The 16,210-nt window shown below is 45.2% G+C and overlaps 1 protein-coding gene across 1 annotated transcript; it reads right to left on the bottom strand.

Annotated features, from left to right (window-relative positions):
- Positions 1-5,689: 5,689 nt before the first annotated feature.
- Positions 5,690-6,658, bottom strand: LOC120701413. The gene has a single exon (XM_039985466.1). The coding sequence runs from the start codon at positions 6,413-6,415 to the stop codon at positions 5,954-5,956; it is 462 nt and encodes a 153-aa protein (XP_039841400.1). The 5' UTR covers positions 6,416-6,658; the 3' UTR covers positions 5,690-5,953.
- Positions 6,659-16,210: the final 9,552 nt, after the last annotated feature.

Here is a 16,210-nt window from a genome sequence, read left to right as displayed (position 1 = left end):
AAAGTTTAACCAAAATTATAAGTCATTTTAAGAATCTTGGAGAGTCAAACCATCTCAAAGTTTAACCAAAATTATAGAGAGAAATATAAAAATTTATAACATCGAATAAGTGCACTATGAAAATATAGCTAACAAAGAATCTAATGATACTTAATTGATATTATAAATATTATTATCTTGTCATATAAATTTGGTCAAACTTGAAAAACGTTGACTCTCCAAGATTCTTGGAATGACTTATAATTTGGAACGAACGGATATTTCGGTGAGGTCTTCAAGCTATTCTAATATTTATTGAACAGAAAAATATGATGATGTACCACACCAAACCAGATTTACGAGATCCATCATAAAATATATCTTGGTGGTGTATTTTTTTATCTTGATGGTGAGCGGTGAATGCTTGCAAGCATTTGGCATGATGTCCAGGAGTTTTTTTTAAAAAAAAACTAGCTTCTTCATTTATTGAGAATCCAAATTCCAATCCTCATGTAGAGGTGGCAACCAGGGTTAATAATCCCGACCGGTCCGGTCAAACCGCCGTCCTCCGGTAGCGGTTTACCGGACCGGAAACCGGTGGAAACCGGTTGAATTCAAATCCAAATTCAAAATCGCATGTGTAATCGGTTTAGACCAGTATACCGGCCGGTTTGACCGGTTTGAATTCAAATCCAAATTCAAAATCGCATGTGTAACCGGTTTGGAACAGTATACCAGCCGGTTTGACCGGTTTACCAAGTGGGCCTTAATGGGTCGTCTCATTTTTTTCCTTTTCTTTTTTGGTTTAACTTTAAATGTTCGAAAAGTATATAAAACGAACGAATTTTTGAGAAAATTTGACACCGTTAGATTCGTTGCACCTTGAAGTATTTTTAGAATTTTTCATTTTTTTAAATTCAAATTTGAATTTTGAATTTGGGCCGGTTTGGTACCGGCCCAAACCGAAACCGGGCCGGACCGGTTACCGTAACCGGTCAAACTGGACCGGTTCCCACCGATTTTGTAAACTCTGGTCGCAACAGAACCCTCTATCCAAATACGAGGAGAACAAGAACTAGAATGCTTAGCATAAAAATGGGCGGCAACATTAGCCGATTGCATAATCATTGCAAACTCATGTGGTTGTTGCGGTCCTTCCAGAGCGCGACCAGTTTCTGTGAATCCGTTTACAAAACAACATCTTCGCCGACACCCTCACGTAGAAGGCGAACTCTATCTCGACATGCGGCATGATGTCCAAGAGCTAGTTAGACAGTGTTTATCTGCAAAATTTTCTTATGCTTGCTGAGAAGCTAATAGAGCAGCACATAAATGTGCTAGGAGGGTCTCGGTGAACAAGAGCCATGTAATTTGGAGCGGCAGCACTCCAATCTTTCTTTACACGGTTACCTAGACTGTCACGTCAGTTTGACACTAGAATGAAATAGTCACTTTCAATGCACAATTTCATTGCACAGTTTGTGATCAAATGTGCTATGTAAACTTTGTAGCTAACATGTATATACGATTGATGTTTGACATGGCTCTAGTTATGTGAGCTATATTTCCAATCAAATTATAATATTATTTCATATTAAACAAAAAATTTTGATGACCATAATTTCTCTCTTTAATTTTTTCTCTCCTTATTTTTTCCCTTATCCGTTCCCCACATCTTTGCCATCCTTATCCCTTCTCGTTTCTCTATGGCGTCCACGATGCAATGCAGCTCTGCTCCGTTTCTATTTGCTACCTGATGCTGCTCCGCCTCCACCATTGCTGTGCTGCTTGCTGCTACTCCGTCTCCAGCGTTGCCTATCTACCCGGCCGGATGCTGCTATTGTTGCTCCGCCGTCGCAGCCAGCACCAGTCGGGTGCTGCTCCTGCTCCGGCACCCCTGCTCGGCAAGCGCGTACGGACCACGATTTGGAAAGGAAAAGGACGGCGCCAGCGCAGGGTGGAGGTGCGATCGAGCGCGGGGAGCGGGGAGTGATGCGAGCAGGGAGGCGGGTATAGTTTTCCATTAGGCCCAAGGCCCAAGGCCCGTGGGCCGGCCCAAGGCACGAGTTTTCGGCCCAATACAAGGCCCGGCCCGGCACGAAGTTAAACGTGCCCGGGCCGGCCCGGTACGGACATCGTGCCGTGCCTGGGCCGCGCCTCAGGCACGTGGGCCGGCCCGGCCCGGCACGAATATATATTCAGTCCACATAAAAATACAAAGCCCATGTCCCAAACCCTAAATCTAGCAGGCCACAGCCCACATATGCCACCCTACTGGCCCACCCCTCCCTCCCTCACGCGGCTCACGGCCTCACGCCGCCCGGCCCCCACCCCTGTCCTCCCTCGCGCCCCCGCCCCTCTCTCCCTCCGTTGGGCGGCGACGCCGCCGCCCTTCCTCCTCCGGCCGGCGATGCGGCAGATCCAGGCCGCGGCCGCCTCCTCCAAGCCGCGGCCACCGGCTTTGCGTCCTCTTCCTCCAGGCCGCGCCTCCTCCTTCCCCGCACCGTGGCCGGCGGGCCGCCTCCTCTCCTCCGTGTCGGCAGCTCCTCCGCGCGGCGTGGCGGCCGGCAGCTCCTCCGCGCGGCGCGGCGGCGACTCCGCGCCGGTAGCTCCTCCGTGCGGCGGCGACTCCGCGCCGGCCGTTCCTCCGCGTGGCGGCGACTCCGCGCCGGCAGCTCGGGCCGTGCAGTGCTTAACGGGCCGGTCGGGCCGGCCTGGCAAGCCAAATTGGCCTCGGGCCGTGCTCGTGCGCAGTGCCTCGGCACGTGGGCCGGCCCGGCCCGGCACGATTAGTTATCCGGGCTAATCGTGCCGGGCCTAATCGTGTCGGGCCGGGCCGGGCTAGGCCCGTTGGACAACTTTAGAGGCGGGGGAGGATGGGGGTCGCCACAGGAGATCCGGTATGAAATGAAGTTGGCCTCAGTGCAAGTTTCATTTCGTGTCTTCCACCTTGGTAACCGAGCCAAGTGCGTTTCACCACCCATGAAACGTCTTTTACCTCTCTCTTCTTAATTATTCTGCCAAGTAAGCATTTTTGCTGGTGTGACATACACTTAAATGCTGATGAAATTCTCATGACCCTGTATTCAGACTGGCCTTAGAGGCACTTGTCGAAGATTGTAATTATATGTTCAATGAATGAATGTAGCTGCTGACATTGCCTAAAAAAGCATCAGAATCCTGAGAGGCTTTGGGTGTGTTTAATTCCCCTCTTTTGGAATTTTGAAAAAAAAATATTTTCACATTTGAAGTATTAAATATGCATTAATTAAAAAATTAATTATAGAACTCGTCTGTAAATTGCGAGACAAATCTAATGAGCCTAATTAATTCATCATTAACATATATTTACTGTAGTTTTACTGTCTAATCATGATCTAATTAGGTTCATTAAATTCGTCTCGCGATTTACATTTCATTTGTGCGATGCGATTTTTTTTTCAACTATATTTGGTACACCATGCAGATGTTTTATAATTTTTTTGGAATTTTAAAGTTTGAATCTAAACAAGAGCTTTGTTGCTTTTCTTGCGAGCCGTGCAGTCCCAATATTCCGTATGTGGCGCTTGTTGGTGCCCGTCAGCCGTCACCGCTTTAATTCAGTAATTAAAGCCTACGCAGGCAGTACGTCAATTCATGCTACCAGCTAGTGACGCACTGATCCGGCATCTATCGTTCCAGGTTCATTACGTGCGGAGGGGCATCTATCAAATTCAAAGCGGCAGGCGCGCTCCAGGCCTGACGTACAGTACGCGATCCCGAAGCTAGCCGACGTACGGGGAACCTCGCGAAAGCGACCGCGCCCGCGTATTCCTCGATCCGCCCCCCTCTGTACTCCGCGCCGGGCATGGGCGACAGGGCGACGCAGGGTGGAGGGAGCTCGTCGTCCCGTCGCCATCCGCCCCGTCCGGCCGCCGTCGCCTACGTCCGCTGGCCGGTACGTGGCAGCCGGCCCCCGGCACGGCGCAGTAATGCGCCGCCTGCGGATTTAATTATTAGGTAAAATGCTTGACGGTGGCAGCCTAATGCCGGGCAATATGGGCGCCGCATGCGCATGGCATGGCCTGCGTGGGCGTGGCTGCATCTCTCCAGATCGCGCAACGGGGAGGGTGCCGAGACGTGACGTGGCACCAAAACAAGGAATTGCAATCGGAGCTCTGAGCGTGCTGGGTATCTACGGAAAGGAGGGATTTGCTCTAGGGGTTTCATCATCATCAGTCCATAAAAATAGATACTTTTTTTTAAAATTCGGCGTGTGTTTTTTATAATTTCTCTTTTCAATCCGTGTACTAGTATGTAACAGAGCAGAAACAGGGTGCTGCTACCACGAGCAGACCAGATAGCAGCCGGCTTGCGTAGGATGGTGTGGAATGCGACCAAAAAGGCACCCAACGTGACGTGCCAAATCCCAACCAATTTTTATTCTGCCTGCCGCCATATATACTGCTCGCAGTAGTAGAGCCCAAGAAGGCATCAATCACATCACGCCTTACGTGGGAAGCCAGAGTTCGGTTGACCTGCACCTGCTGGTACAATCATTCAAGAATCAAGATGTTACAAACCTTCCATGTGCTGTTTTCTATTCTATTCAGGGCGCGTTTAGTTCCAAAATCAAAAAATTTTGGTTGTCAAATTAGCCGTTTGACCAGATGTCGGGAGGACTTTTTGAACACTAATTAAAAAACTAATTTCAGAACTCACCTGGAAACCACGAGATGAATCTTTTGAGGCCTTTGACCGCATCATTTGTACATGTGGGTTACTGTAGCACTTATGGCTAATCATGCACTAATTATGCTCAAAAGATTCGTCTCGTCGTGTACATCCAAACTGTGTAATTAGTTTTGTTATTTAATTACATTTAGTGCTTCATATATGTGTTCAAATGGGAGGTGAAAATTTTTGGGTGAAAATTTTTGGGAACTAAACGGGGCTTCAGAGCAGTCAGTCAGTCACATGGACTGAAACGTATGCAGCCATTCATCAAGAAACAAATAAAATCAAATGAAGGGGCTGGTACTCTGTTCATTCTCTATTGGCCACCGCACTGAAGCTGCAGTGGAGTATTATTAACCTTCGGCCTCTCTTTTGTACTGGTTGTTTACTGCAATCTGTCGAATTTGGAACAACATCCCGATCCTTGTGAAAACTGAAAAGACGAAATTCGTCGAAAAGTTTCTTCCAGATTCTAGTAAAATTCAAATACTCAAAGGATGCGATGCGGCTCCGAGTAGTTTACAGTGCAGTATGCTCTGGAATTTCCCTTCGACATACGAGCCCATGCGCTATGTACTGTGCCGAAAGGAAATCCTAGTCCTAGCATACACGAGTCTTGCATGAGCCAAGAAGCGTAGAGAGCGTAGAGGAGCGTGCCGACAGCTCTGCGCTCGCGTCGGCATCGTCGGCGTCGCCACCGGTTCGGGCAAATCAGACCGCCGCGGGCAGCCGGGCGGCGGCGACCGCCGGCACGGCCTCCCCGCGCGCAAGGATGGCCCGTAGATCTCGACGAGCGCCTTCTCGTCGTAGTCCCTCCTCAACCAAACATGGCCTCAAATGAAGGGGCTGGTACTCTGTCCCATTCTATTGGCCACCGCACTGAAGCTGCAGTGGAGTATTATTAACCTTCGGCCTCTCTTTGTACTGGTTGTTTACTGCAATCTGTCGAATTTAGAACAGCATCCCGATCCTTGTGAAAACTGAAAAGACGAAATTCGTCGAAAAGTTTCTTCCAGATTCTAGTAAAATTCAAATACTCAAAGGATGCGATGCGCTCCGAGTAGTTTACAGTGCAGTATTGCTCTGGAATTTCCCTTGGACATACGAGCCCATGCGCTATGTACTGTGCCGAAAGGAATCCTAGTCCTAGCATACACGAGTCTTGCATGAGCCAAGAAGCGTAGAGAGCGTAGAGGAGGCGTGCCGACAGCTCTGCGCTCGCGGCGGCATCGTCGGCGTCGCCACCGGTTCGGGCAAATCAGACCGCCGCGGGCAGCCGGGCGGCGGCGACCGCCGGCACGGCCTCCCCGCGCGCAAGGATGGCCCGGTAGATCTCGACGAGCGCCTTCTCGTCGTAGTCCCTGGTGAGCGGCCGCGGCCGCGCGAAGGGGTCGGCCGCGGCGCAGTAGGGCCCGGCGACGGCGGCGGAGGACGCGAGCCGGAGCATGGCGTTCACGTAGGCGTCGCGGAGCCGCGCCAGCAGCCGGCGCGGCGAGAGCAAGCGGAGGAGGCGCCGCCCGGCGGCCCCCGCGCGCCGGCGCACGCGCCACCCGCGCCGGCGCCTGCCCGGCTCCGGCCGCGCCTCGCCGCCGCCGAGCTCGGCAGTGGGGATGCGCGGGCGGCGCTGCGCCGCGGCGGCGTCGAGGCGGTCGTAGCCGCGGCGCTTCCAGTAGGCCTTGATGCCGCCCTTGTGGGTGGCGCCGCCGGCCGCGCCCGGCATGGCTGGCTGGCCGGGCGCTGGTGTTCTTGGTGTCTTGGAGAGATCAGGCCGGTTGGCCTGGCAGCTCAGGTGGCCGAACTTGCGTGCCGCGGAGAAATGGTTTGGGGGTGAGTGAGGGAGAGGGAGGCGTAGCAAACTAGCACAGCTGCTGCTACTTATATCAGTGTCAAGTCTGGCACGTAATCAATTAAGTAAAATACTTAGGGTTTACTCTTCGTTAGCTTTGAATTTCGGTCTTACACATCACACAAAATGTGGCACTTGACCTTTTACTAATTCTGTATGGGTCTTTTAGCAATTGTTTTGGCACAATTTTGATGTAGTCCCATATTTGACTTTTTTTACAACGTACCAATCGAACTTTCTTGGCGTGAGGAAAAGCCGCCCAATTCGCCATATTGGTACCTAATTCGTGCAGCCTCCTTTAACTGTGCAAAGAGTGTGTTCATGATGAGTATTGTTGATGTGTTTCAGTGTAAGTGGATAGACCATGATTGTTGGTAGGGCTTCTCTGCTGGCCCGGTTCATCATTCGACGTGATCTCGATGACGCGAATGAAAACTGCTAGAAGGAGTCGATTCTTATAACCCCAATCTCAATGAGAGTGTCGTGATAGTGTTATGAGCATTAATTTTACTGACATGGCAGTCTCATTGTGAAGAATGAGGGAGGAGTGTGTCATAGAATGTAAGAAGAGTGTCATCACCATGACATTCCTCCAGCGATTACCTAATTACTGTCTAGTAATTGTGCCGATGACACTTCCACTGAGACTGGCCTAAGGATAGAAAAAGGATCAACTCTATTTCATTAATCGAATCCTAGGCAATAAAAAAATAAATATTATTAATTTTCAAAAAGATTATGAACAGTATCTCTCATGACAAGCAAACGAATCAAATCCTAGACAATAAAAAAAATGGATAGTGTCTCTCTTGAGAAAGCAAATGCAAGCGCTGCATCTTAAAAAAAATATAATGCAAGCGACTGCTCCTCTGCATGTGCATGTAATATTTTTTAGTTAGATTGGGTCCCACCCATGCGTACGATGAGCTGCTCGTTTCTAGAGTCCAATCACCCGACTCATCCAGAGGGGAGAGAATAATCAATTCGTGCTTGAGGAGTCGACTCTTGAGAATAAAAAAAATGGATTAGCCCACGCCCGATGCAAGCACCCGCGCGCCGGGGAGGCAAGAACGTGCAGCCGGCGAAGCGGGCGGAGGGGCTTCAGCCAGGGGTGCGTGCTGCCGTGCTCAGCGGCAGTCCGGCGAGCACGCACGGCGGATCTTCGATTACGGCGGCGGGGCATAATCCAGCTCGATTCGATGCAGTTCTCCTCGCGATTCGAGATGGGCATGCTTTGACTATCAAAATTGGCATGGTTGTGCAGACCGGTCTGACCGGTATATATAGACCGGCCAGACCGGTCAAGTTGATTTTGTTATAATACAAATCTGATTTTACCATTGCATAGCTCTCGTCGAAAAGATCAAAATGCATATATGGAATGTCCGATTTGGACTTCGGATGAGAGAGTTATGACTTCGGAAAGACTTGACTCAGACCGGTTGGCTAGGGCAAATATATTGAGTTATTGAGTTAGGAGTTGTATTTTGACACGAAATTAATTAGGATTTTGAGAGAATCCAATCGATCAAAAATATACAAATATATTACTTTGCATTACATTTTCTCTTCTTCAAAATCTAGCTCTTCCAACTCCTGTATTTGTTGTTTTTCTCTTGTCTCCACGACGTTTGAAAGTGTTCTAGATGACCTGCTGACTTTAGAACAACTCTGCGTGCGTTTGGCCTGATAGGGTCCCCAGGCGAGGGTTCAAAAGCATCTTCGTCGACTTCATGGCGAGACAAGTCTGACTGACCTCGCTGACCGGTCTACCGGCAGCACAGCAACCCGCGCCCTTGCTCCCTGCACCTTGACGTGGTAGTGCAATCGTGTGTTGGCCCAGGCCAGAATTTGCGCCAACATCTTCTCAATGCTCGTTTTACAACAGCGCTCGTCCAGGCCTCTGATGTCACGCCCTGCTCTCCATCACGCCTGCAGCACTCGCCGGGGCTGCCGTCCCCGTGCCGCCGCCGCCGCCGCCGCGGCCACCGCCACCGCGGAGCTCTAGCGCGTCGGAGCCTTCCTTTCTTTCCTCGGCGGAAGCAGGCGCGTGCTGCGGTCATCAGATCAGAGCAGAAGCAAAAGTGGCGGACTAGGAACGAAGCGGAGGTTTTTACACATGGGACCCACATATATATAGCTTTTTGCGGATGAGTCAATCCGATCGTTTTGTGTAGCTGTCTCTCTCCTCAGCAATCGACTCAGCACTACTGCGGATGCTACCGCTGCAGATACCTAGTTTGGCAGCTAGTTTTATGCTGCGGAATGGGGTTTGGAGTAGAGAACCGGTTCGTCCTATTTATTTTCATAACACGTACAGTATATCTATGTTATGCTGATGTGCAATTTTTTGTAAGTAATTCCGGAACCAAGCTCTATGGCAAACAGAGCCGCATTTGACTACACCAAGTGCGTAGATGCTTTCAAAGTTTGCTTCGATTCTTTAGATGATACAAGCTAATTAGCTAAACAGAGAAGCTTATGCCGGAATATGTCGCGGTCATCCTCTGTATGACATGGGGGATCATAAGCCATTCCGTTTTGACTATGCGGGGTGTCCGTTTTGACTATGTGGGGTGACTTTCTTCAATACTCTACCCCCCACGGCAATCGAACGTTTGCGTCGAACTCGCAAACAAACGGCGGGGCACGAGGCGACAGCCCAGTTGCCGGATGCCAAGCAGAAAGACCGGCACCACCCGACAGTTAATTTCCCGGGGACGATTTGGCACCACGCCAAGCTGAACCCCCGTCACCGTTGCCTCGCCTTGGAATCGCGTGCCTGCTGCCTCATCCCAAAGTCCCCTGATGCTTCTTCCCATGTGCGTGCGTGCTGCTCTCGCCTGCTCGGTGCTCCCGTGACCCCACGCACCAACCCAACCACGCGTCCACGCCGAGCGAGCTGGGATCACGCGCGGGCCGCACGGATCATCGTGGATGGGAACCGTCGGGTCAATAACCCCCGATACGGATCTGTACCGCACTACGCACCACAGAAGTATTGGCCACTACCACTGGCAGCTGCAGGCTCTCCACTAGCAAGTCCTGTTTAGTTGCCTTCAAAATTCCAAAATTTTACAAGATTTCACATCACATCGAATATTTCAATACATACATGAAGTATTATATATAGCTAAATAAAATAACTAATTACATAGTTTGTCTATAATTTGCGAGACGAATCTTTTGAGCTCAATTAAACTATGACGAGATAATACTTACCAAATACAAACGAAAATGTTACAGTATTTTACACCCAAAAATTTACGCATCTAAACAAGGCCCAACAGTAGACGATCACAGATATGCACACACATTCGAGAAACTGGGCGGAGGGAACTTGAGATTGACAAAATTAGCGCTGTTAACTTTTGAAATAGGACCGTACCGTTCCAAACTAAGTCACGTACAATGGCAGTATTTTACGCGACGTTGCGGAAAAAGCCGACTCGGTGAAATATGCCATGCCCACATTAAGATTTAAAACGTCAGACTTTTGAAAAGCTAGGAGCTCAAGTGAAGAAATTCCTCAAGTAGACACAAGCGTCGTGCCAGCCTGATGAGCTTTGATCTTGGAATAAGTTACGCCTACATTTCATTTACCGGGTTCTTTAATATCTTTTTTTTTATTTCAAGCTGGAAGCTCAACCTCCATGCTAGCTTTGATAGATGCAAGAAATTACGTTGAAGCCCGTAAACATCGAGGTGACTTCAAGCTTTCATGAAAGGTTGTTATTACATTCAAGTGGTCTTTCAGCTTAATCGAGTCGAGCTTGCAGGTAGCTCTAAGCTCAAAAATAACTTAGGACACGAACACATCAGCGAGATTTTTTTTTGGAAACTACCCTTCCCAACCCTTTCATTTTAGACCGTGGGGCTGGAATAATTTTTCTTTTGTTTCTCCCACCTCTCTCATCTCCTTTCTCTCTCACCTCCGCTCCAGGAGTAGGGATGGCACCCGCGGATGTGGGTGCGGGTTTGATGAAAACCCGCCCGTAGGCAAACCCGCGGGGTTGGAAAAAACCCGCCCGCAGGTAGACCCGCGGGTGCATTTTTACACCCGCACCCGCACCCGCGGGTTTTGGGCGGGTTTCGGGTGCCCGCGGGTGTGACAAAAGATATAATAAAAATGCACAAATCCTTTAATTTAAATAGTCAAACATTACATTTCTATAAGTAATAAGGGCAAACTAACAACAAATTCCCAAATTCAAAGTTTTAACGACAAACTAACAATAAATCTATAAATTTTTGTACTCATTTTATAGTTAGGATAGTTGGAATAAGCCTTACCTAAGCACGTTGGGTTAGAGTTTCTTTGTTTGTGGATGGGTGCGGGTCCACCCGCGGGTGGAATCTCAAACCCGCACCCGCACCCGCAATATGCGGGTGCGGGTGCGGGTCCACCCACGGGTGGAATATCGAACCCGCATCCGCACCCGTCGGGTCTAAAATCCGCGGATACCCGCATCCGCGGGTGCAATTGCCATCCCTATCCAGGAGTCCAGGTCACGAAAAAACTGCTTGGGGGGAAATGCCACGACGCAGCTCATTGCCATCACCGGCCGCCAGATCGTCGTCCCAAAAGAACAAGCAGATCCACCATTTCAAGGACGGTGCCTGCTCCTGCGGAGACTACTGGTGAGGGGCCTTCTCAACGACTGCAACAGATCAGTAGATCACACGCATCTCTCCATTGCCGTAGCTGAAACTTTTGAGCAACAAATTTGTAAAATGTGAGTACAGCTTGTGCGGTTGCTGATACGCAATTCAATGGTAGAACATGGAGAAGACACGATGCTAGGTGAGGACAATCTGGATTTCCCCAAATCGAAGTAAAGATACAGACCAATGAAGTCTCGAAGCTCTACAACAATCTGCAGCGATGAGAACTCACGGGCTCATCTTTCGGGGAAAAAAAAAAGAACTCACGGGCTCTGCTCAATGCGTGGCCGGCGGCTATGCCGTGCGCCCATGCCACCACGCCGTCCGCTGCTGCGACTGGCAGACCTGAGCCGGGAACTAGCACCCGAACCGCTGCATCACCATCCCCTTCGCCGCAGACAGCACCTCCAATGCGCCGCTGCCCGTCTCGCCGATCCATCTTCTTGATGGCTTTCGTCAATAAGCTCCTGCTCCGGCGCGCGGAGGAGGGGACCGAGCAGGCTGCGGATCTTCGTGCGTTCGATACCGAGCCGAACTGTTTCATGCTCTCTTCCTCTCACCTCATTATTTTCTCTATCACACCATATTTTTATATTTTAAAAAAAGTTCAATTTACTTTCTTAGAAAGTCTAAATAACACCTAAGCTATAATATGGTTTAATTTACCCCCTAAACTATGCTATTTAGTTCATTTTACCCCTATACAATTTGTCTCTTTTGTTTCTCCATACACAAGCTAAATTTTAATTTCAAATGTTGCAAGGTAGTAGTGAACATCACAATGCATATTAAAAAACTTGTTATAATTTTTTATCATTACTTTTCATTTCATTTTAAACTCCAAGGATTAATTAATTATTAAATATTCTAACCTATCAAAATAATAATAATAAATTATGATATATTTTTTCTAACATGTGTTATGATGTGTACTATTATCTTGTAAATTTTCAACTTAAAAGTCTGCATATGCATGAAGAAATGAAAAATAATTTGAACCATAAGGTATAGTTTGGAGGGTAAAATGGATCAAGCGATAGTTTAGGGGGTGTTAAGACTTTGGCTATAGCTGGGAGAGTAATGTAGACCTTTTCCTTTTATTTAGGCCAAACTCAATAAATAGGAGTATTACGAGCATTAAATGTCATGCTACATCAGCAAATTTGCTGACATGACAATCATTTATTAGAGGAGTTTAATGGAATGAGAGAGGAATGTCATCACCATGACACTCCTTCGATATAGTTACTAAGTTTTCAGTTTTGATAATCGTATGATAACGCTGTCCATTAAGATTGGCCTTATGTCCTAACATATTTAGGATCTGTCTGGGAGTACTTCAACTCTATCACGAAGCAGGGCTCCCATATTCGTCTTCTGAGTCTAAACTTATAACCTAAGGTTAGGATGGCGCTTAAACTTGCTCAAGCTTTACTAGGGTTATATACTATTGTAGCCTTGCTAGGACTTAACTCGTGTACAAGAATCTAGTTGTTTAGGATGTGTACGTAGTGAGTCTAAACTATAACCTAAGGTTAGGATGGCGCTTAAACTTGCTCAAGCTTTACTAGGGTTATATACTATTGTAGCCTTGTTAGGACTTAACTCGTGTACAAGAATCTAGTTGTTTATCTTTAGGATGTGTGTACGTAAGTTGTAGGTTTCTTGATAATTGTAGTAGCTGCATGATTTGATGCTTACAAGCAAGTTAAGATGGGATATCACTCCATTATACAATGAAATCATCAAAGTTTTGAAGTCAAATGGTTAAAAAGGTTTGAATTTCTTGTATGAGCCGATCTTAAATAAAGTAGAGAAGTACTACTATATTCGTGTAAAGAAAAGTTATATCAACAAAAAAGAGTGACACAAATATACTTATCAACAAATATAGTTTTATCATCGGTTTGAGTGATTGTTGTGACTAAGTTATATTTTTGATAGTACCTATTAGTGATTTCTTGGATTTGCTAGCAAAACTTAAGAAACTTTTTCCTAATAGGATACGCTAAACATTAGGCGAACTTTCGGCCTAGTGACAACAGCTTTTGATGCAGGAAATTAGAATTATTAGCACCCACAAATCTATAAAACATATATAGTTGATCCTCACTAGAGATTTCTCTCAACATACAAGTTATCCACCTCAGCAATGCACTATCACATGTAACTAAAACCCACTACACTAGCATTTTGTTATCCACATCAACATGTCATGCAATCCACTAGCACTAATTTATAATAGTTTATTCATTTATAAAAGTAATTAGAATATATATAATTACTTCATTCAACCGCGTTAACATGTGCATCACTATTGGGATCCATAAGAATTTATTACTATTTCTCTGTACTCTGAATCAGCCACATCACCTTCATTATTGTAACTATCCAATTAACTTCGTCTTATATCCATAAAATGCATGTATTTTTCATTTCTTTCTTCTCTAACCAAAGAATAACTCAAAAATCTATTATTTTTCATCCAAGAGATTTCTCATATGACTTTCACTGTAATCTCTACAAATGCACCATTTATACGAGCTTTTCATTATTAAAAAAATCTATTACTTTTTTGGTTTTTAGCAAACTCGATCTAAATGCTTATTTGTCTTGCTACATGCTCTCCATTGAGTTTTATTGAAAGAATTATTGTATTTTTTATCATAGTTTATCAAAAAGAACAATCTCAAATCCTGCAGCAACGCTCGAGGAATCACCTAGTTTAACATATAACACATGCCATCATTAAATATTTAATACGCTTTCCAGATAAAGATACACCTTTCTAAGTATAGATGATGTTGCATTGTTAGAATTCTTCTGCAATAATAATTCATATCAATATTTGGAACTTACGTGCACACAAGTTATGCATCTCTAGCCTCCGTGAGTTAGTTGCTGGTTTGCAAGATACACATAAAACTCCAAAGTGGGGAATGAAGGGTAGGATTTCACCTAGGTGAGCTAAAACTATCAATCCTTATTTGGCCTCTCCGAATTTGTGGTGCAAATTCAAGAATTGCACTCCGTTCCCTTATCGAGATCCCATAAATAATCTATGTGAATCTAATTAAAAAACAATAGTGATAAATAGAATCTACCCTATCTATGAACTGCATAGAAGCAGAATATGAAATGGAACTTGAGGTTCTCTTTCTTGTTTTCCTATTCCCACGGGACCGATATGAACGGATAAACCCTACTACTTTCGGCAAATTCACTCAAGTAATTTAGTTTTAACTCAACCCTTACACAGTTTGGTTATCAAAAGTAAAGTCAGTCTTAGTGGGATTGCCATCGGCATAGTTACCAAGACAGTAAACTAAGTAATCAAGTCGGTGCAGTGTCACGGTGATGACACTTCTCTCACATCCGATGACACCCCCCTTCTCTCTTTTCATAATGAGGCTACCATGTCAGCAAAATTAATGACCATGACACTCCCACTGAGATTGGTAACAATAAGATACAGGATAAACAGTGAAGATAGGGCACAAGTATGATCAGTACAGGCAACATATCCACCAACCATCACACGAAATGACTGATGAGGTGAATTAAATGGGCCGTTAGCCAAATAATATAATGACTATCTGTTTGCGCGCCAACATGCATGTTGCCGGTAAAGAGAGGAGAGATTCTGTGCACCCATAACTAGAGAAGACAACGATGATGATGTCACCAACATGCATGCTAATAATTCAAAACTAAAAAAGCTATAATTATTAACCCAAGTCTAAATTAAATTTGAATTGCGCCATTATCTTTCTTGTGACAAGATCTTCAAAACAATAGCTATGTTTAAACGATATTTTTAAAAGCATATTCCCTAATTCTAAACAAAATTAATTTTAGATACCAGAATAAATATTTTAACAACACGATCAAATAATTATTTTCTATAAAAAATATTAAACACGACGCACAAATAATAATATACTACGAATAAAATATTAAACATCATGAATATTTGATTGTATATGATAACTAATGAAAAATGCTTATATCGAACAAATCAATATACATTACTAAACAATTTAGTCTACAAAGCGAGCAAATCATTGGACATTGAGAACAAATTAGTTATACCCAGACAAATAATTTTACATGAAGAACAAATACATCCATATCAAACAAAATTATCCTTATAGGTATATACACACATGTTGAGCAAGTTAGTAGACAATGTAAATAAATCATTCCACACACTAACTAATGAGTCTACAATAAAAACAAATAACTATATACTAAGACTAACTCACTCTAGAATGTGACTAAATAACTTTAAACTATTGAAACAATTAAGTATAGACATTCTAACATCTTATTATATAAAAATAAAATTGAACTATGATTTATAGAATATATGAACTACAATTCAAAGAAAGAATATATAGGGTGTGTTTGGTTGCTAGCCACACTTTGCCACACCTAATCTTAGGCAAGTGTAACAGAACCGTCCAAATTAAACCGGCTTAAGTGCGCTAACTATCATCTTAATGGTTAATCAAGCTATCACGCACTTAAAACGGTGTAATCCGGTCGTCTGTCGGGTTAAGGATCGAAAAACACTGGAAGTCTCGCACGAAGACGAGCACAGATGATTACAAGTAGACAAAAGTTCTCAAATTTAATTTACAATGCAGAGTTTTACAAACAAGTTTACGTAAAATATCAGAGTTCAAGATGCAGCGATAATTAAATAGAAATTTGATTTAAAAATCACGATACTACGAAGACGTGAGGATGTCACATCGAGCCCACCGGTGTGAATCCTGAAATCAGGATAACAACAAACCCTGAGTATAATAATACTCAGCAAGGCTTACCCGACTATGGTTATATTTAGCCCACTATCTAGACATGCAAGGCCTTTGGCTTTGTAGTTTATTTTGCTGGAAAACTACTAGTAGTGGATCCTTACTTTCAATATTTTAGCTCCAGTTTTAAGTACAAATAACTGCTAGGTTTGCATAAACATCTAGAGCAAACATGGTATAT

This window comes from Panicum virgatum, chromosome 3K, assembly GCF_016808335.1.
Source record: "Panicum virgatum strain AP13 chromosome 3K, P.virgatum_v5, whole genome shotgun sequence".
Taxonomy (NCBI): Eukaryota; Viridiplantae; Streptophyta; class Magnoliopsida; order Poales; family Poaceae; genus Panicum; species Panicum virgatum.
Note: the sequence above shows the minus strand (reverse complement) of the source record. Positions and strands in the feature narration are given on the sequence as shown.

Bases quoted from the DNA above. Each gene is read 5' to 3' on its own strand.
- LOC120701413 (XM_039985466.1), bottom strand. From the start codon at position 6,415: ATGCCGGGCGCGGCCGGCGGCGCCACCCACAAGGGCGGCATCAAGGCC.